The sequence below is a fragment of the Macrobrachium nipponense genome, chromosome 48 (assembly GCF_015104395.2).
Source record: "Macrobrachium nipponense isolate FS-2020 chromosome 48, ASM1510439v2, whole genome shotgun sequence".
Lineage (NCBI taxonomy): Eukaryota > Metazoa > Arthropoda > Malacostraca > Decapoda > Palaemonidae > Macrobrachium > Macrobrachium nipponense.
In genome coordinates this window covers 8,362,172-8,385,418 of record NC_087223.1, presented here as the reverse complement: position 1 = coordinate 8,385,418, position 23,247 = coordinate 8,362,172, and the positions used below count along the sequence as shown (strand labels likewise).

Below are 23,247 nucleotides of genomic sequence, written 5' to 3'. Positions count from 1 at the left end.
GATGAAAACATTATTCATTCCAGGGGAATGCCTCGCAATTTATCAGCAGCTTCCTTTCCCGATGTGGATTCCTGGTGAAATAACAATGCAAGTAAGAAGTGCCTGGCATTGTAGTGTCAGCTGTTCTCGATAATGTCTTTGGATTTCTCCCTTTGAAAGCTATATCCCAGCTTTAGAAGAGGACCTTTGGTAATATGATGACACGTCAGTATCCAGAAGATGGCTTTGGATTATGATGATGTTTATGTCCTGGAGATGACTTTGGATAATGATATGTTAGGGCCAAAAGATGTCTTTGGTTGATGACATGTTTTGCCATGGAAGAGGAATTTTAAAATGATTATACACTTAGCTAAGGAGAAGGACTTTGGTTGTGTTCAGCTCTGACAGATGATATGTTTAGCTGCCCTAAGCCCCACTGGCCATCTTGGAATCTTAACTATGTGGAATTCATACCATTTGTGTGGGACAAGACTCTCAGGGGCCTATTCCAATTGGATACAAGTTGCCCAGCTAGGAATCATTGGTCTGTTAGTGAAAATGTCACCACCTGTTCCTTGAAGAAGAGCTCTTGACTCTCCTTAGGCCCCGTCCACACGGTCGAGCTTTGGTCGACGAACTTTGTCCGATGTGACGTCAGAAGCGGAGAAACAGCGAGAAAAGTCAGAACTTTGCCGCGGTTTCTCCGCTTCTGACGTCACATCGAACAAAGTTCGTCGACCAAAGCTTGACCGTGTGGACGGGGCCTTAGTAATTAGTGCCACTAAATGGTCTTTGGTGAATACCCTGCAATGAACGATTGATTGATAACAAACTCTGGACTTTAGTGAATGATGTTGTATTAATCTTTGATGACAAATAATGTTAACTGGTCCTTGGTGAATAATGCATAAAAAATCGTAGATGATTTATATAGTATTAATATCTGGTAGTTTGGGGAAGATGAGATTGTACACTCTTCAAGAAGACAAAGACATCCCGTGAATTAATCTTCGTTGATTAATTGTATAACATGATCATTGTTAATTATCAACATTAATATATAGGGATACTTTGCTGAAAATAGAAGTTGTAAAACACCCTTTGATCAGTAACAAAATGAGGTATTCATTGAAGCAACATCAATTCATTCTGGAGATTAATATCCAAACGATTACAAATGGAAATCCTTGAGATTAGTTGTACTAAATAATCTCAAGTTATCTTTGTTTATTATCAACATTAACTTAACTCGGGAGCTTGTCCTCTGGTAGATCATTGCAAAAGTAGCCTTGACTAAAAAATCATTCTGATTTGAACTTAGGAATTAATAACATTCACTCATCTCTGATGGAAAAGAACACTGTGTATTCTTGGTGAAAAGTCATTTGAATTTAAACTACACTGCCTATAACCCTCAAGTCAGTACACTGACACCTTCCAGCATCCATGAATGTTAAGCATCTTATTCGTCCGAGGCAGATGTCAGTTTTTTTATTTTTCGGAGAAGGGAGAATTTTTAGTCTGGATTACTTTCCGCTACTTTAATCGTATTTGTTCTTGGCGGGATGGCTTTGCAATGCCCCTTTCTTTACCATATTTTATTTGTGAATTTATGAATATATTTTGTTCTTTTGTGGGATCTCTTCTTTCTGAACTATTTCTCTTTACCTCCTCTTTCTTCTTCCTGACGAACACCACATTCTTTGGAAGTTTGAATTTCAAGTCAGTGGCCCCTTTGGTCGGCCTGTTCCATATGAATAGCTTTCATCTTCTGAATAATAATAATAATAATGATAATAATAATAATAATAATAATAATAATATCAACTTAAGGTTGAATGCTCTGTTTACCTTTGCTATGATAGGGGATGTGGTTGAATTTGTGTGTGTGTGTGTGTGTGTGTGTGTGTGTATGCACTGAGGTTTGTGTTCTCTGTAATGCTCCAAGAACAAAGGGAATCCTCTTGATGAAAATCAGTGAAAACATTCATGATATTTGTTACTTATGGTAAGTTTGGTTTTATTTCTGTGAAATGATCTCAGTGCAGCTCAGCACTTCCTTGACCTTTGTAAACGCTCAATAATGTAAATAACAAACATGTAAATAATTATTTTGTAAGAGTATATTGCTATTAAGATATATCCTATTTTCTGAAAGAAAGTGATTTTTTATAATGCGTTATCCTGTAAAGAAAGGAAAATCAAGGATTTTGCATGGTAAATGATAATAATAATAATAATAATAATAATAATAATAATAATAATAATAATAATAATAATAATAATAATAATAATGATAATAATAATAATAATAATACTAACAATAATAATAATAATATGGGATATGCCATATTTCAGGGATCCCAAGATCCCTGAAAAGGAATCTAGTAAAACTAGAGGCTGAAGTAGCTCCAGGACTCATGCAGAAGAGTGTGATCCTTGAAACGGCGCACATAGTAAGATGAGTGATGGACTCCTAAGGAGTCAGGATGCAACCCGGAACCCTACACTATAAATACCACCTAGTCGAATTGGAGGACTGTGATAGACACAAAAAAAAAAATAATAATAATACTGTGAGAGCCACAAATAATGAGAATTGGAAAATAATATTCACAGACATGTTCATCGAAGTGACGTACTATGTTAGGATCTGCCTGCTGCTACATATGCCTGCTTCCCAAACTGATAAGAAAACAATGGAGCTGAACCGGACAACATCCGCTCATAGATAAGACTTGGAAATTGTAAAGGTCATGGAATTTCCTCTCTCCAGACCCACGAGTGACATGTTTTCTTACACTCCTTATGATTATAATTATTATGATTATAATCACTTTAGCACGTGATTCGTTTATCACACATATCCACAGGTGAAAAATAATAGACAGGGTGTAGGTCCTGCCCGGTTTCGGGTTTATTTTCAAGCCATTGACAAAGAACTGATACATAGTATTAGAATTCACAAGTATATATACCACAGAGGAAGTACTGACGAACATACACACAACCGTTCGAGACTGCAGATCCACCCACAGGCAGGTGTCAAGGTAGGAGTGGATTTCAAAAATCATTTGGCTAAAATTTACAATAAATTCTCAAGGGATACTACCAATTAGGGTACCCGTTCTAATAATGCAATAGAAAGGAATATCATTGAATCTAGTTTTATAAAAAGAAAGTTACAATAATAATATGAACATCAGTCAAGGAATGTATAAACTTGATCCTTTAATATCAAAAGAAATTTGGTAAAACTGTTTAAAATTTTTAAGGTGTAGGCATTAGAAATGTACGGAACTAGGATTATTATATTTGTAAACACAGTAAGGGGGCAGTAGTGGTAATGAGATGTCCAACCCCGCCTCCCTGACACCTGTCAGGTGTGGACTTGTTGTCTGGTGGGTACCCTAATCGGTAGTATCCCTTGAGAATTTATTGTAAATTTTAGCCAAATGATTTTTGAAAGCCACTCCTACCTTGACACCTGCCTGTGGGTGGATCTGCAGTCTCAAACGGTTGTGTGTATGTTCGTCAGTACTTCCTCTGTAGTATATATACTTGTGAATTCTAATACTATGTATCAGTCCTTTGTCAATGGCTTGAAAATAAAGCCGAAACCAGTCAGGACCTACACCCTGTATATTATTTTTCACCTGTGGATGATATATATAGTATCTATATATATATATATATATATATATATAATATATATATATCTATAGTATATATATATATATCAGAGTCCATAAAAAACCATCATAAAATCCATGGTTTATTCACAAGAAGAAACGTTTCTCACATAATCTCAGTCTGTGAAATTAAAACGTGCTCATTAGAAATATTACAAATGACAATAACATTAGAAAAAACATCAAATTATTAATTATATAAAAAAAAATAAGAAACTTAAGAGTTAACTTTAATTTAATAAATGATGTGGACCCAGCATTTAACAACATATATATATATATATATATATATATATTATATATATATATATATATATATATATATATATAGAGAGAGATAAAATTCTAATACTATAGCAATTACAGATAATTGTTTTAAAGTATATTTAGTTGTGAATAAATTGATGAAACAGATATATTGTGAAAGGGGCGAAGGCTATATCCGGTACACACACACACACACACACAGAGAGAGAGAGAGAGAGGAGAGAGAGAGAGAGATAACCACTTCAGAGAAAGTGGATAAAAGATATGTATTCCACTAACTGAGTTCCATGTAAACAGACATAGTTTCTACCTTACATAATAATTCCTCACACCCTTATCAGCAAACTGTGTGGTATCTTGTCGTTTCCCTCGCCCCCCTCCACACAAACATTATATAAAAGGAGGGACGCAGCTTGGAGAGACAGAATAGATAACTTTACCTTTTCGGGTTCCAGAGCGCTCTCCTGTCTCCCATCGCCATGAGAGAAACATCACTAAAAGTCATGAAGCTCCTGTACTTAGTAGTTCTTGTGGTCTGCTTCGGGTCCGGAGTTCTGGCCCAAAGTTTAGGTAAGAATATATATTTTGCAATTTTGATTTTGATTTTCTTTTAATTTTTGTCATCTTGTTTTGATTTAATATTAGACATACTATGTCATAAAAGTGACAACACAGTTGACTAACTATCAGGTACAAATCTTTGCTGCAATCTCTGATATAAATCACAGATGATTGGTCAGAAACCCAAAAAAAAAAAAATATGATATTATATATATATTAGGGCTTGTGCCTTGTATGATAAGGCGCCCTATGAGGTAATGTTAGACTAGCGATAATCTATACGCTAAGTCGGTTGGTATTGCACTTCCATCTTCAATGGAGTGTCTGGGGTTTTGTAGATCACTTACGAAGTCGGTATTTATCTTTACGACGATGTGCTGAACTCATGGTTCGGTGAGGTTCTTGTAGAAAACACAAGGTATAAAAATAGTATATTCTTCTGAAGTTTTACATGATTTGAAGATCAGGTATGATCGTACAAGTCTTCTATGACGATAGCTGATCGCTTCTGCCAATGATGATGGCTAATCCTATTCCTCTACATGATAAAGCTTAGGTAAAGAGGTACAGGTCTTCTAATGACGATCACTAACTCTGTTCTACTTGTCTACCATCTCTGTTACAAGTTATGAAGGAACAGACAGTAGTTCGAAAACATATGAACATACATACAATGACATAGTTTCATACGAACACACAATCAAATGAGACACGCTACAGATCACGTAGGCGGTAGTTGTCTCAAGCATGGGAGCTTGGACTAATGTTTATAAACAATTGAATGACTAGAGTGACGGCATGTTATCTAGCCTACTTTTATTGTATAACGTCATCTTTAGCGTCTCTAGTCTGATCACATTCCTGCAAGCAATCTGGTTGACCTCTTTAGTTTTAGACTTTTATATATATGGACTAACATTCCATATTTTTATTATGTAAACACTTACATTAGCTCGGTCAGCTACCAAAACCAACTACTGAATATTACTCAAACTTGACTTGCATTTGACTTATAGGAGTGTGATACAGACCTATGTGGGAATATATATATTATAAGTAAATAAAAATTCATGGTGTACTGAATTGATTCAAGTAATAAATATAAAACAATGATTTGTTGGTAAATAAAAAAAAAATAGTGATCACGTGATCATATATGATACAGTTTTTTCACTTCATCTCTTTAAGATACTTATGCTACAGAAAATACTAATGTACTCTGATAATTGCATAGAATGAAGATTAACATGATAAAACAATCATATTTTTAACTGATAAAAATTCTCATATATGAATTGATAAAAATTATTATGGTTATGCTGATTGATTCGTTGATTTTTTATGCTAAATGTTTTATATATCTGATTAGTAATTCATATACTAACTCATAAATAACTGCAGATATTGGTAAGATAAAAGGTAACATATTGATTAGAGGCTACCTGATTTGTTTATACATATGTATATGGATCATATAATTATGATTAATATATGTGCCACTTTAAATAGATTCCTATTGCGTACACGCAAAGATATATTTAGATTCTGTTATTTATGGATTCATTTGATATAAGAGATTCCTATGCGTACACGCAAAGATATATTTCGACTCTGTTATTTATGATCATTTATATATATAGGATACATGATACTTTATATATATAGGATACATGACCGAGGTTATACTATACTTCACTTTTAACTAGCTTTCGAAAACAACTTTTCGTCATTACACAAGTTCCAGACAACACCTATAGCCAATGAAACGGCCTTTTTCAATGGTTAAAACAAGGGGAAAATTTGCCTGGGCGGGCGGGGTCCAACGTTCCATTTTGCGCTCATACTTATTCTCTGCATCCTAAGCTACACGATTACGTTCGCGATGAATAAAAAAAACATCCCCAGCACGAGTCCTTCGCCAGCAAAGTAGTTGAATATCCTTCGGGTCGTAATTGTCGGAAGTATGTCCCATTCGTAGTCGATTCCGACAGTAGGCCGGAGCATTCCGCATTAAAACGAGATTAACGACGAGATACGGTGTCGGTCGAAGAAGTCCATGAAATTCCATTTTTTCACATTGTAGGCGGTTGTTACTTGACTGTAGTCGTCCGCTGCGACGAACGATTTTTTTGAAGTTGCGATGTGAAACTCTCGTACTGCAGGATACTGTAACCAGGTTCCATTAATCAGCCTGCAAGTGAAATTATACTTGTCACAAGGGCAAAGTAAATTCAGACGACATCCAAATACAGGGGAGGGGAGGAGAGCCATTTAGACCAGACTTAACCCACATGAATTCGCTGATATTTTGGAATTCAAAAGAGTCCGCTGTACAAACTTTTTTAATCCATGGCATTAACAATGAGTGGAACCTATCAGGTCTATGATGACTTGTAAAAATATCCATAATTATAAAAAATAAATAGATATCATTACGAATCTCAAAGAAAATTCGATATCACTGGTAGTAAGTTACTAGACAAAGAAGTGGAAAACGCCGGAGCTATTTGTAAGATTGCCAGGCAGCATAAGAGTCAAAGAGAAGATTAATCATGATTCTATGTGCCCTAATAAAAGTTTCATATTCAATTTTCTCGTGCGCATCCTCTGAGGTTAACTTTTAAAACATTATTAATAGGTAGGAGATGCAACGAAAAACCCACTATGTAACTAATTACTATATAAACTTTGGGTTTTTTCAAGAAAATGTGACATTTTCCCATGAATGTGATTTACTTGAATTGTAATAGGCTAATGTTGCAAGTAAATATTTCTTATCCACAACTTGATAATTCTAAATGTCCGTTTACCCATGTCATAAGCTGAATTATTGACTCTAATTGTCCTATGAGGTTCAGAAAAAAAAAAATTAATTCATTTTGTTGTTATAGAAATTCTATTTGCTTATATTGTTCATTAATTTTAAAATGATTACAAGTCCTTAACTAATTGCATTACACACACGGATAAGAATATGTTATGTGGCCTGTCATGTGACCTATGAACCACATGTGAAGTTCATGAACTAAGCATTCCTTTCTCCAGTCAATCTGCTTTTGCAAGCAGAGACGACACACAGATGAAGCCTGTGTAAGCAGATTATTGAGGTTAAAAGGAACAAATGCTGATACGGCAATGATGACGTCGTCACTTGGCAGGAGATTGCTCTCAGCCAGCTAAGAGTTACGTATTTACATACGATTGTAATACCCACTACAGCGCAAAAGTGTGTATCCCCTTTTACGTTAATAAGTACCGGAAAGTTATGAATAGCCGACACCTTACCAGACACATAAAACCTAGATAAACATGTTCGGTTTTTAAAAACTCACATTTAGAGATATTTTACTCTGAGATTATTTGTCTTTGTCTCTGTAGCACTAGCTTCTACTTTATGTGAATGTACTTCTAAGGTATTAGAAAAGATTACAAAAGATCATTTCCATATAGGCATGTAGGTTATCCCCTAAAAGTCTCCAAACACTATATTGTAATTTGGGGCGCAACGTAAGCCGGAGGCATACGTAAAAATTGATAATGTCCCTGAGTGTGCTGACAACGGTATATGAGGTACAATCACTTAGGTAATGGTATCAGGTAAAAGCCTTTAAGTAAGTCCAAGTTGGTGAAAAATTTATTCTAACCTAACAGAGATAAGATGTCGTCGGTACATCGCACTGGAAACTATCGGAAGTCGTTTCCTTGTTTAAGCGACCGTAATCTGCGCAGATACGCCAAGTCTGATCTTTTATGGCATGACGTTTGAGGGAAAAATTAAATGGGCTATTTGATTTCCTAATGACTCCTATTACTAACATTTTTCAACTTCGTCATTTATCTCTATTTTGAAATTTCATTGAGAATCTATACGAAGGTACGTAAAATAGCTTTATGTTTGTCCTTAGACCGTGTTTTGTGTTAAATTACATCCGTTTTTTTCCAGAGATCACTCGCCAGTGGAGAAACTTCCTGGTATTCAGGTAAAAGATAAAAAAAAATTCTGCTGAATCACCTCTGCTTGAATGACTTTACGGATATTACTTTAGATAGATTATCAGAGAGATTCATCCACTACTGGTTGGGCGTGATTAAAAATTAGCAACAATAAAAAATGCGATATTTATAACTTCCGTATCCACGATATGTATACTTTTAGGGCTTTGTTCGCGGAAATCGTTATATTTCAGAGTGTCGGGAAGGATTAAAAATTTCATTTCCCAGCAAACGTCTTTTTACACGCACTAAGACATTCGAGGGGTGCATGCTTCTCGAGATTTTTGCGTGCAAAGTACGACTGCGGTTGTGGGAGAATTCTGTTGGGTCATTTGAACAATGTTACGATTTATGAGACAAATGTATAGTTCCTTTTATATAAGTTATTATTTGATTAACTGTCTCATTTTTGTTCAAACGGATTTTAATATGTTTGAAGGTTTATAGGATTTTCCTTTGATAAACACGCCTTATTTTGCAGGATGTAAGATAATATTTGGTATACCCCTAGATGGATCTTACAATTACACTACATACAGATCAACGTTTTTTATAACTATAGAGGTATCTGTAAGCGCTCGCTTATCCGGACTTCTCATTAGGGAAGTTCGAACAACAGACGGTGAGTCCGTAAATACAAGATATAGCGTATTAAAGAATAAAACAAGATATTCTAAATTTTACGGGCGCGTACAGTTGTCTTAATCCACCAGTACTCATAATAAACTTATGTATTAAAAAAAAAACAACGAAACCCTGCTCTGATTACTTTATACGGTCGTGTGTTTCATAGGAAAAATCCTTTTTAATTCAAAAAGATATCGGTATGTATGAACCAACATCGCTTTTCCCCACTCTGCTAGAGTCGCTTATTGTGTGGAATTTGCTTCGCTTTGAAAACTTCGGCAGTTTTTTGACTAACCTTGACCGCTTGACTAGGTGACACAGTAACCGAGTTTGCTTGTTTGATTCTGAAAGGCTACTGTTTTCTATTTCTTTTTGTAATAATTAGGATCCTTCTCTTTATTACCATCGGCAACGTATTGTGTGTTTTTAGCATTATGTTGCTGGTTACGTATACAGCAATGAATGACGAACTATTAGGAACTGAGCGATTACTAATAAGACCAGTTATCTCTACTGTATGCAATATTAACTGTTTGTACTTCATTCTTTGCTAAAATTTGAAATAGTGAGAGATCCTGGTCAGCGCATTTAGCCTGATGAAAGTTTTTTACAGACATGTTATTCCTTGCAATCCAGCCATATTTTTAAAGTTAAGTTGAGTCATTGAGGTTCGATATTTTATATAACTCAAAAAACTCAAGGCTAAAACTGCGATCGGGACTTGCAAGGAGCATTTATTGTCAAGACCCGAAATAGTGTTACCTCTAATTTATATAGATTTGTACGGGTGTTCCACTTGTTTTTTGTGTGTTTCTAATCACTATCGGTGCTTAACGACCCTATCCATGCATCTGTATAAATACAGACGTCCACTGCGTAAACGCATATTCACTGTTTAATATGATTTGTTACGTAAGGGATTAATAATCACCCAAAATGATAAAATTAACATAGTATATGATTATGATATTTCAGTAGAACTTCTGGAAACAGACACTCAAAGATAAAAAACTCGCAGTAGCGAAATCTCAATGATGTAGATAATTTCTGTAAAAAAGTAAGATTAAGAATGTCTCGTAACTTCAGCCACAGGAATAACGAAATTCGACCTGCAAGGAAACACTCAAAGTTACTCCAAATGATAAAAAATTGTACTTAGCTTGCTTTTGTGGGAAGTCACGGTGTTCCGATAACGACACACGGCCTTGGTCCTCCTTCTCTATTTAGCGGACGACCTGGTTTGGCTTCAGTTTCCCCCGTGCGCGTTGTTTCGATGATTCGAGCCTTGAAATCCGATGCTGCAGACGCGTTCGGTTTGTTTCTTGCAGTGCCGGAAACGCTCACTAACGATGTTTTCTTGAATGATTCTAATGAGAGACGAAGCTTCCGTTGCCGTAGGAAAAAGGACACGTCGGTTTTGTTTCTTGAAGTTATTCACTAACGATGATACTAAGTTGCTTGACGAATCTTGTTGTTTTCTGAAGTCGCTCACTAATGATGATACTAGGTTGCTTGAAGAATCTGCTGCTTCCGTCGTCGTTGACTTCTTATGATACATGATTTATTATTCTGGTTTTTTTCTTCGTAGGACGTTGTAGAGTTCTTCTGGACCCGTGGCCACCAATATTAGGGCTTGTGCCTTGTATGATAAGGCGCCCTATGAGGTAATGTTTAGACTAGCGATAATCTATACGCTAAGTCGGTTGGTATTGCACTTCCATCTTCAATGGAGTGTCTGGGGTTTTGTAGATCACTTACGAAGTCGGTATTATCTTTACGACGATGTGTTGAACTCATGGTTCGGTGAGGTTGTAGAAAACACAAGGTATAAAAATAGTATATTCTCTTGAAGTTTACATGATGAAGATCAGGTATGATCGTACAAGTCTTTCTATGACGATAGCTTGATCGCTTCTGCCAATGATGATGGCTAATCCTATTCCTCTACATGATAAAGCTTAGGTAAAGAGGTACAGGTCTTCTAATGACGATCACTAACTCTGTTCTCCCCGTCTACCATCTCTGTTACAAGTTATGAAGGAACAGACAGTAGTTCGAACATATGAACATACATACAATGACATAGTTTCATACGAACACACAATCAAATGAGACACGCTACAGATCACGTAGGCGGTAGTTGTCTCAAGCAGGGAGCTTGGACTAATGTTTATAAAACAATTGAATGACTAGAGGTGACGGCATGTTATCTTAGCCTACTTTTTATTGTATACGTCATCTTTAGCGTCTCTAGTCTGATCACATTCCTGCAAGCAATCTGGTTGACCTCTTTAGTTTTAGACTTTTATATATATGGACTAACATTCCATATTTTTATTATGTAAACACTTACATATATATCTGTGCATGTGTAATTAAGAATCTTGAGTTTCATTATGAACAGAGAATTATGAAACAAGAGAGAGAGAGAGAGAGAGAGAGAGAGAGAAAGAGAGAGAGAGAGAGAACGCCAGACTTGGGTGCTCACTAATCCTTTAAATTATTTACCTACCATCACAACGGGAAGGCCCAAACAAAATAATCATATCTCTCTCTCTCTCTCGTTTCATAATTCTCTGTTCATAATTAAACTGAAGATTCTTCATTACACATACGAAGGTTTTATATCCTGAGATATATTTAGCAGCAATTATAAAGAAAACAACCAACTGAATGGAGAGAGAAAGAGAGCACGCCAAGGCCTGGCCATCTTGTGATAAACAATGGAACTAAACGTTCGCCTGTGGTCTCGATAAGGTTTCTATTGTGAGACCATTTAGACATCTAAATCACTCTTTTTTTTTATGACGCCAGCGCGTATTTTTATAAATAATTGGTTGATATATGTAGATTGCAAAAATGGAGAGAGAATCGATTGACCGGCATCTATTCTTCTCTTTATGCTGAATAGCATTCGCCCTACTGGGAAAAGTGGAAGCTGGCGCCATCTATGGGGACCCAAAGGAATCAATTCTCTCTCTCTCTCTCTCTCTCTCTCTCTCTCTCTCTCTCTCTCTCTCTCATTATTATAAAATGTGTACATTTCGTAACACCCTCATAGTGCAGAGACTGATGGAAAAGTCAACATCAATATTATTATTATCATTATTATTAGAATTTTTTTACCAAAGGCTACAGACAGAATAGAAACATGAAAATAAGGATTCAGTTATATAGTTCTCTCTCTCTCTCTCTCTCTCTCCAGTCTACTTACCCTCTACCATGAGTTTTAAATCTTATTATGACTTACTACAGCTTTCCCAAGACTGTTAAGGGTTGTTGCAAATTTGACTAAACCTTAAAACAGGTTTAATCTAAACCAACATGGTTTATCTTTCTAGGAATTGGTGTCTTGGAAGTGAAGTCAGTTAAAAAAAGTAAAGATTTTTTTTTTTTTTTTTTCTTTTGTTATCTCAACTCGGAATTGGTGTCTTGGAGTGAGTCAGTTAAAAAAAGTAAAGATTTTTTTTCTTTTGTTATCTCAAGAACTCTGAGAAAGGAAACAGCTGTGAATATTTATCATCCCAAAAGCTTTCAGTCTATGTACTACGTCTTATACATTGAATATATCGTTTATTTAAAATGAAATACACGCATTGAAAGCTTCGAATCTATAATCATCATTATTATTCAGGACGTTGCTTTCATATAAAGTAAGCCAGTATAGCTTATATAAACTTTATAACACTCAATCCGATATTAGTCTACCCTTAATATACGCGAGAAGTGCATTCTGATGCCATCTATCGGTGGAAAAAGGAAACATTACATTTGCTACAGATAAGTTAGAGATGTTTCTCTTAGTCGCAAACAGAATGAAATGAGTTAAGCATACAAAGAGAGGAACAGACGACGGTGGAGAGAGAGAGAGAGAGAGAGAGAGAGAGAGAGAGAGAGAGAGAGAGAGAGAGAGAGAGAGAGAGCAAAATACTTGAGAGACAAAACAGCTGAGAGAGGAGGAGAAATAGAAGGGAGGAGCTTAGGTCTAAAGATGAGGCGAAAGGGATATAAATATATATATATATATATATATATATATATATATATATATATATATATATATATATATATATATGTATATATATATTTGATGATGTTTTATGATGGTGATGAAGGCCAGGTAATTTATAGTCTGTGGAACAAAACAGGTGGATTCTACAAGCTAAAGAATCAGTTTGAAAACAATTTCCGAGAAGTGAATGTTGCCGCCATCTACTGGCCACAAGAAGAAACATAAGTAGAAGACGTGTTTACTTTAGTTGTCAACAGATGGCCTCAGCATTCATTCTGGCTGTAAAATACGAGTTTCATTCGTATTTAAATACATATTCAAAGATTACATTATCATCTTCTTATAAGTTAAACTATCTGACTAAAACAGATACGTGCACACATCAGTACAACACTTTCCTTACTTACTTCAGGCCTGGGCTGGTTACGGGCATATGGTTAAGAATCCAGTGAAATTTTAAATATACGTATATATATATATATTATATATATATATATATATATATATATATATATATATATACATATATATATATATATATATATATATATGTATGTATGTAATATATATATATATATGTATGTATGTATATATATTATATATATGTATATATATATATAGTTATATATATATATATATATATATATATATATATATATATATATATATATATATTATATATATATATATGTTATATATATATATATATAGATATATGAGAGTGAGAGAGAGAGAGAGAGAGAGCGAGAGAGAGAGAGAGAGAGAGAGAGAGAGTGTTTAGATACAAAACATGCATATTCAAAACCTCGTACATTCCGACTTTAGTAGCTAAAACAGTCAAAGGAAATAAATATAAATGAAATGAAGTATCTTTTTTTTAAATATTTATAATTCTATCTAATTTTATTCATTTCTCCTCGAGATCGGGTCATTTTGAGATCATCCTAGTGCGTTGCAGTTTATAAGGATTCTTGGGAAACTTAACAGCTGTCTGTAACATAAACAATAACCTTTTTATTCATTCTTGATAAGCATTTTTAACTGTGGAGATAAGATATTGTCCATGGCATAAAATTATGTATTTCGTATTGAAGATTTTCATTTAATGACATATTTATTCATTTAAATAGATAACTGAAGAGAAAGCCCATTGCTGGTAATGATAAGACATTGATATCCCTAACAATTCTGAAAACGTATTACTTCAAAATTTTTCTCAAACTGTCTGTCTGTCTGTCTTGGTAAGGACAGCAGGTTATAAGTAAAACTGGCAGAAGGAAGCAAGGGCCAACTGACCTTCTATTTTCCACTTACAAACCAGGACAGATAAAAAACTTTCGCCAAGCCGAGGGAACTGAAGACAGCATCACGCTAGCCTGGGACTTTGAGGCTGGGGAAACGGCCCTTACCTTCTATACCCTCCTCAACGTTGAGGAAGGATTCGAGACTAATATCAAGTGTCCCCTGGAGTCCTGCACGACCGTCGTTGACTTCCTCAATGCCTGTTCTGAGTACCATTTCGACCTGACGCCCCACTTTGGGGGCACGACTGTCGGGAACAAAACGTCCACCACAGGGCACACGTCTGATGTTTGTGAGTTTAGCTGGGTTAATGTTGTTTGGATTTCTTGTGGATTTCTGATGGAAGTATCTCTTACTTCCCTCTTTGTGTGATTCAGTAGCTGTTCATTTCATTTTCCTACTTAAAACCCCAATTCTTCTAACAAAGAGAGGTACTTAAATCCCAAAACTTATCAATCACTTTACCCCAACCCCTACTTCTCTCTTTCCAGTACCTGGAATGCCACTGAACTTGAAAATAGAAGGCACAGGTTATTCAAACACCACCATTTCGTGGGATGTCCCTACAGAAAACCCGGCATGTATAGGAGAGTACCAAATCTGCAGGAGGCTGGAGGGTGAGACTGACCAAGATTGTTTCAATGTGAGTTCTTTAACAGTTCTTTAGTCAGGTACCTAATAGATTTTACAGTTATCTGTGACTTTCTCTGTTAATTTATCTTTTTGTTTAACTTCATTCACTTCTGATACAGTTTCAAACAGTAACAATACTAACTAATGTATCTGCCATTGGTCTCTTCAAAGGCCCCTCCCTTTGTTGTCTTCTCAAACTCCAAAACTGTTGACATTTTTTCCACTTGTTCTCGGGCTTCAAGCATAGGCCCGGCAATTATAGTATAATCCAAAAGATCAATGATCATTAACTAAAACAGGAAATATTGAAGCAAAGACTAGGAACTTGACATCATTATAATGCAAACATACCTGGTAGCAACATACCTGATCTCACCTGACCTAACCTAACTTAGCTTTCTAATCACTGACCAATTCATAGGTATCCCACAGAAATATATTCAATTCTGATCAGGCTAGCCTACCTTAACCTTACTTGACCTTACCTAACCTAATATTTCTCTAGCCATACAGCACTTTGACAGGCTCGGTCACTCCTAGCTTGATGCAGGCTTCCCCCGTCCTCATGGAACAAAGTTAACTTTTAAATTCAAAGCATATTATTGAATTTTTTACAATCTTTTTTGGACAGACAACAGAAACCACAGAGACACTTGACATGCTTCAGCTCTGCAGCCACTACTTCTTCACAGTCAAGGGCCTCACCCACTTAGGGGGTCTGGGTGAAGAGGCTGCAGTCGACTTGAAGACCGCCAATGGAGGTACAGTTCTTGATTTATCTCTCAAGTATCAGTTGATAGTTGTGTATAAGGGACAGTTAAAGTGATATAAATCATTTGTACACTATGAATGCAGTAAATGTTTGTTTTTTTACAACGTCAAATACAAGGGCATTAACTATGTAACCAAAGCTGAAAAGAATATAAAGTCTGTACAGATTCCTTGTGAGGATTAAGGATTATAGATAACTAATTCACTATTGCAGCTGTTATTCACATCTCTCATTTGGACTGTACAAGTCATAATCTCGAAGAAACAAAAAACTGTAACCTTTCTCGTTAGTCTTCCAAAAATATCCAACTGTAAAAAAGTAAAAAAGTTTACCAAGCATCGAGCAAATGATTCCATAATAATAAATTAATGCACAAATTTATTATATCTTAGGAAAGTATGAAACCTTCACCTTTGAAAATTCATTTCTTCCATAACAATTGAGTCATTTTGATGTCAGGAAATCATTAATTTTGAGGCGAATTCTCCTACCAAGTATCTAATCTTCTTCTTTGTGCTGACTTTCCTAGTCCCTGGAGAGCCTGAAGACCTTCAAGTAAAGGAATGGGGGCCAGACTATGTCACCGTGACATTCCACGATCCACTGACCAACCCACTTTGCGTTGACATGTAAGTGAACCTACATCACTTGCATTGCATCCACTTCACTTATAAAATCAAGAGTCATTGTATGAGATTCCCTTGTAATTGACCATTAACTATAGAGCTAAGAATATCTAACAAGCCCAAAACTTTCTTCTGACATAGAAACTCTTCAATCTTTCACCTCTGACAAATTCCAGATTTGCTTTCACCTGGCACGACCACGTTCATGCCCCCCGGGGTGAGAGCAGCAGAGCCACCCAGGTTTTGAATGCCCAGAGATGTGACCCCATCTGTGAGAACACCATAGCACCCCTGCCCCCTTGCAGGAACGTCACCATATCTGTGTCTGCCAGCAATGCTGCCGGCGTGGTGGGAATCGCAGCATCTGTTGAGACTTCCACAGAGGACCTTGGTATGCGAGAGTCATCCCATTGTTGGTCAATGGATCACGTTGTACATTGAAATTGCAATTGTGTATATGTCTGTATACAGTAAACAATTTTCATTTTATTAACTAGGTCTGATAAGTCTGTTGGCACATAATTAATGTTAGCTATCGTTCATGATGGAAGTTAAAAAACCCACGTACCATAATATCAACATAAAGTTCACAATTAATTACTCTAGAGTTATCAGTCTGCATTCCAATCACTTTCCAGTTCTCACCATCTAACTTCATACAAGTCCCTAGAATGTAAATAACCTCATTCTTCAAACTGCAGATCCTTCGGCTCCCTTGTCTGCAGATGCTAAGCCCATAAACCCTACAACTATCCAGGTCAGCTGGACTGGAAACCCTGGTGACACCTGTGCCTATGAGGCTGAAGTTTGCTGGATAGATGAAGTCATCTTTGAGGAGCAGTGCCAGGATATTGCTGTAGAGGGAGATGGCAGTGGGATCTTCAACATCACAGACGTACTCCCCTGCACTCAGTATGAGATAAGCGTGGTTTTCAGATCACCCATGGGGAAGGAGAGTGACCTGACAAGGCTGGTACAGACCACTGCTGATGTTGGTGAGTCTAGTTATCAGTTAATTTCATTGTGGGTGTTTGTGCAAGAATGTTCAGTAAAGACTATTCATTCTGCTATTTTAAATTATATTCAATTATCAATGTCATATTGTCCAAACAGAGCCCAGCCCAGTGGTCGACCTTCAGATCGTAGATGTTGGGCCAACAGATGTCACCTATAAATACCGCATGCCTGATGTTAACCCACAGTGCGCCGTCGACATCAAGGATAAATACCTCGATGTAACAGACAATAGCTTCTCAGTTGAGGCTTCAGTGTCAGGACAGAAGGTCAACGTCGGTTCTTCAGAGTCGACAATACACAAAGACGGCCTCCTGAGCTGCTCTGATTACTACATAGAAGTGACGACACTGTCCCCAACCGGCCTTGAATCAACAGTGGCCAACGTCTCGTTCACTACCGAGTCGGCCCCTTCAACCCAGCCCCAGCACTTGGAGACCCACAGCGTCCAGACGACCTCAGTAGTTCTAGAGTGGCTCAAGCCCAAAGAGAACTCACGCTGCATCACGGAATACAAACTGACGGTGAGCAACACAACGACTTCCACCGACTACCATATCCCGGCGAGCCGAGACTCTCCCACGAAGATGACGTACATGGTGGCTGATCTCTCGAGCTGCACTGAGTACAAGGCATACCTGATAGCCATTGCTTCAGGGTCGGCTAGTGACCCAGCATTCGCTGCCTTCAAGACTCTGTGTTCTTAAATGATTTAGAATTATGATGAAATATTAGCCCCGTGAAACTGTAGATATTTCCATTGTAAGTTTATTGCTCTATCCATCCACCATTGATTCTCATTCTTGGGTGACAGGGATTAGTCTGTTGGTATTACAAAGTTTTCTTCTTCTTCTTCTTCTTCTTCTTCTTCTTCCAAGAGTCTATAATCTTGATTGACCTAAATATTAAATGTACTTCTCGTCGAACTACGTTTATTTCCATTGTTATTGTGTTTGTGGATGAAAAGTGAGCTTAAAATACTATACATTCACAATGCTATACACGCATACATACACACACACACACCACACACATATATATATATATATATATATATATATATATGCACATACATACATACATATATATATATATATATATATATATATAAATTATCTTGAAACCCTTGAGTTTCCAATGCAATGTCGAGTAAAGAAAAAGAATATCCATCACGATGGCAGCAACAAGAGTTAATATTGAACCCCTAAATCTTACCAGAACAACTCAGCTTAACTGTCTTTTGAAGAATCTACTTCCCTTTAAAATAAACAAAAGAAAGTGAATAAGTTTAGTGGCGTTGGAGGAAATATTGGAGACCTCTCTTTATGAAGCAATGGCGGGTCACAAATGTGCTATCACGTCCTATGATAAATAGATAAGGGAATAAATGGACAGGATCAAAGAAATGTTGTGTAAGGAAAACCAAAACAAAGTACAAGTAATGTTTTAAGAAGATGTAAATTCATGAACATTTCTCGAATTCCCGATCAAAATCACCTACTAAACTGAACTGTAGATCAGCTAAGTTTGCAGATGGTATAAGTATCCTGATAAATTACTCTTTTGTAATGATAAACTCAGTAAGTATCAGTAAAATAGTTAATTTCTGACACTACCTCCCTCTCACTGAAAACCTAGTTAAGCCTCTGAAGCCTTTGTTGCCCATATTAATAGTTCCATTTGCTTTGACGTATATCTTTCAGCATTTTATTATAGTCTACCTTCAAATGTAAATAAAAGAAAACGGTTAAATATTGTAGTTGAAGAAAGTGGGGGCCTTTTGGCAACCAAAGGAATAAAATAACTTGCCTTTTTAGTTATAATCCTTCAGCAATTAGCTCTTGGTTAATAGATTTTAATTATATGTGCTAAGATGGGATACTTTGTTTTTATTATTATTATTATTATTATTATTATTGGAAAAGCCAACGAAACAGTTAAGAATTTAAAAGGAATACATGTATTAAACAGTGGAATAATAATAATAATAATAATAATAATAATAATAATAAAAGTCCCATTGCCCTTAGCATTATAAAAGCATTAAATAATCTCTCATAAGGTCGATTTGCAATAGAGTTTGAAAACCAATCCTTCAGTAAACCACAAAATATGAATCAAGAGATGATCATTTGCAAAACGTATAATAACTTTTCAGCCTTTTCTTGCACGAGAACTCTGGATGAGAAAGAGTTAACGAAATGAGGCAAACTGGGAACTATCTCAGGTCAGTTAAACTTTTATTATGGGTTTAAGAGAAGTGGAAATATGCGTCAGAAATATCGGCTTATGCTTATTGACGATTGCCTCAATACATAGGCTTCAGAATGTACCTATTAGCCTTCCAGGTTTTTGGAAAATGTTTTCGAAAGGGAGTTGCTAGCCCCATTCTCTCATTCACCCTGGATTAAACCAGTAACAGTCGACTGCTCACCCACAACCAATTCACAGCTGAAGTCGACAGAAGCAAAATATATATGTTATTCTCTGAGTAAGATCCGATTTGCAAGCACCTTAACAAGTGCCATCTATCCTAAAACTCAATCGGATCTTTGCATGATCTTCTAAAACTCCAGTTCCAGCAATATTTCCGAACCAGAAATCCAGCAAGCAACGACTCCCAAAATACGCGAGAAAACATTAAAAGATCGCTCCACTAACAAAACGAGAGAGATATTGTCCTTAGGGGAATGTCCCAGAGCTGGGGAGAAGAAGAAAATTCCATAAAATTCCAGATGAAGAAGAAGAAGAGGAAGAAGAAGAAGAAGAAGAGGAGGAGGGAATGTTTACCTTCGTTTATGATTCCCAAGAGGGGAAGAACTGCATGCTTTCTGTTTGCCGTTGCTCGTTGTTGGAACTTTGCTTCACTGGGGAGTCTTCGAAAAAGTTTAGCTGCCTCCTTGATGTAGATTTCTCTCTCTCTCTCTCTCTCTCGTCTTGGGTCTCTCTCTCTCTCTCTCTCTCTCTCTCTCTCTTGTTAACAGGATGAGATAATGTAAGGAATATAAATTCTATAATAGATTAGCTTATATATATATATATATATATTAATATATATATTATATATATATATATGTGTGTGTGTGTGTGTGTGTGTGTGTGTGTGTGTGTGTGTGTGTGTGTAATTTTCATTGTCTCATACAGCATAAATGCAACTTAACAGAGGTCATTAACTCGACGATACCAAACATTAGAGAGAGAGAGAGAGAGAGAGAGAGAGAGAGAGAGAGAGAGAGAGAGAGAGAGAGAGAGAGAGATAAAGTTTAAATCAACTTAAAGCGATGTGTTATGAGAAGTTCCCTCATCAAAACTTCCAACTTCAGCGTCTTAAAAAATATATATAAATACAATTAGTTCATCAGAAATGTAAATCAATTCGTCTTTTCGACTGAGAGAGAGAGAGAGAGAGAGAGAGAAGAGAGAGAGAGAGAGAGAGAGAGAGAGAGAATAATCAAGAAAAATTTCCTCAACTGAATTTTGTAACAAATAAACGACCAGATTTTATTTGCAATTTAAATTTGCTGTTTTTTCTACAGATATTATTTTGGGAATTGTTATCAAGGGATAGGAGATACAGAACTCGAGAATCATCCGGTTTGTAAATGAGAATCGATAATTGAAAATAAAAAAAATTAAAGATACATAACTGTTGAAATTGTAACTGTAAATTATCAAAAAATGTCTGAAACCGAAAGATACAAAACTTATTTTAATTCCATAAGGAACGTTAATGGTTTTGAATGAAAAACTATTGGAAATGTTAGGAAAAAGTTTTTCGATTATATGTATATTAAATAAAAAAAAATCATATTCTAAAATCGTAAAAGAATACGAATAAAGCAAGTGAACAAACTTTAAAATAATGTAATGAAAAACACATACATCTGGAAAATATGTATCTAAGAAATTAAAACGTTTCGATGATGATTAATAAAAACTGAAATATTTTTTCAAAAAATGGAAATCTGATGAGAAAACTAAACGCATAAAAATAAAACCGTTTATTCACTTCATTCCCAGAAGACAGATTTTTTTTTTTCTCCTAGACGCAAGATAGAACGCGCCCGTTTTTTGTTGCAAACAAACTACGGCCTTCGAGGCTCTCGACAAAAAGCACCTTTTTCCCCGTTTCTAACTGGAACGCCGAGAGCTGTTTTCAGAGGGAGGCCGAATAAAACAAGCCCTTAGGAGTTCCGTTTTCCCCCCATCTTAGTGTGTTTGTGTTTTTGTGTGTGTGTTTTTTTGCGCTCTTTGAACTTTGTTTTTTTTTATATAAAACAAGGGATTTAAATATATGTTTTTGTCTTATGCGTTGAATTGGCTGTTTAAAGCAAGGGTTCCAAACCTGGGTTATTCAACTCTTTTAAACCTGGGGTTTTTTTGCCTTATTTTGCCATTTAAACCGGATATTTTAAATCATATTTTGCCATTTAAACCTGATGTTTCCTACCTTATTTTGCAATTTAAACCTGGAGTTACCTCTATTGTGGCATTTAAACCTAATATTTTAAACCTTATTTTGCCATTTAAACCTGGGGTTTTAAACCTTATCTTGCCATTTAAAACCTGGGGTTTCCTATCTCATTTAGCCATTTAAACCTTGGTTTCCTACCTTATTGTGCCATTTAAACCTAAAGTTTTAAACCTTATTTTGCCATTTAAATCTGGGGTTTCCTACCTTATTGTGCCATTTAAACCTAAAGTTTTAAACCTTATTGTGCCATTTAAACCTAAAGTTTTAAACCTTATATTGCCATTTAAACCTGGGGTTTCCTAACTTATTGTGCCATTTAAACCTAAAGTTTTAAACCTTATTTTGCCATTTAAATCTGGGGTTTCCTACCTTATTGTGCCATTTAAACCTAAAGTTTTAAACCTTATTTTGCCATTTAAACCTAAAGTTTTAAACCTTATTGTGCCATTTAAACCTAAAGTTTTAAACCTTATATTGCCATTTAAACCTGGGGTTTCCTAACTTATTGTGCCATTTAAACCTGATGCTTTTTAAACTGTATTTTGCTATTTAATCTTAGTTTTTTGCCTTTCATTGCCATTCAAACTGGGCATATTCGACCTGATTTTGCCATTTAAATAAGGATTAACGAGCTCGTCAAATTAATGAGGTTCCTGGGGGTCGGATTAACGAGCTCGTTCATCTCGGGGAAGGCAAACGAGACGCGCTTTCTCTCGCTTTTGGGAAAATTTCGCCCTTTTAAGAATCATTGTAAGGATGATATCTCTAGAACGGCTGGGCGGAATTCAACGAAATCTGGAGGACTGACTCGTCAGTGGGACTTCTTGCAGCGGTTGACGTTTGGGAGAAATCGAGGTACAAGATGGTTTTCATGGCAACTAATAGGCTTTTATATATATATATACAATATATGCATATATATATATTATATATATATAGATATAAAATTCCATCTACTTTACTGAAGTAATAATCAAAACCAATATTTTATATATTTTTACATATTAAATATATGCGCCTCTTTTAAAAGCTTGTGCGCGTGTGTATATGTGTATGTTTGTGTGAATGTTTGTGTGTTTGTGCGTGTTTGTGTGTGTAACGTTTCCAGCATCTGCTGGAAAATACCTTTCTCTTCCTTCCAGCCTTGCCATAAGATATCTGGAAAGAGAGAGAGAGAGAGAGAGAGAGAGAGAGAGAGAATCAGAGGAGATAGAGAGAGATTAATAAAAGTCTGGAGCGGATCTTGTGTTTATATAAATTCTCGCCATGATTAAACCTGTCGATTGCAGGTT

At 35.9% G+C, this 23,247-nt stretch overlaps 2 protein-coding genes across 2 annotated transcripts in view; both read left to right on the top strand.

The window, feature by feature from the left end:
- Positions 1-2,129, top strand: part of LOC135205031 (uncharacterized) — a 59,546-nt gene extending 57,417 nt beyond the window's left edge. Inside the window, exon 6 of the mRNA XM_064235292.1 lies at positions 24-2,129. Coding sequence (XP_064091362.1) covers positions 24-78 — 55 coding nt within the window. The 3' untranslated portion in view covers positions 79-2,129. The remainder of the gene's footprint in view (positions 1-23) is intronic.
- Positions 2,130-4,351: 2,222 nt separating this feature from the next.
- On the top strand, positions 4,352-18,407 carry LOC135205029 (phosphatidylinositol phosphatase PTPRQ-like). Its single transcript, XM_064235288.1, has 8 exons — positions 4,352-4,511; positions 14,456-14,728; positions 14,928-15,079; positions 15,701-15,830; positions 16,371-16,470; positions 16,644-16,858; positions 17,169-17,462; positions 17,581-18,407. Exons 1-8 carry the CDS (start codon positions 4,421-4,423, stop codon positions 18,186-18,188), a joined length of 1,863 nt encoding a protein of 620 aa, XP_064091358.1. The 5' UTR covers positions 4,352-4,420; the 3' UTR covers positions 18,189-18,407.
- Positions 18,408-23,247: the final 4,840 nt, after the last annotated feature.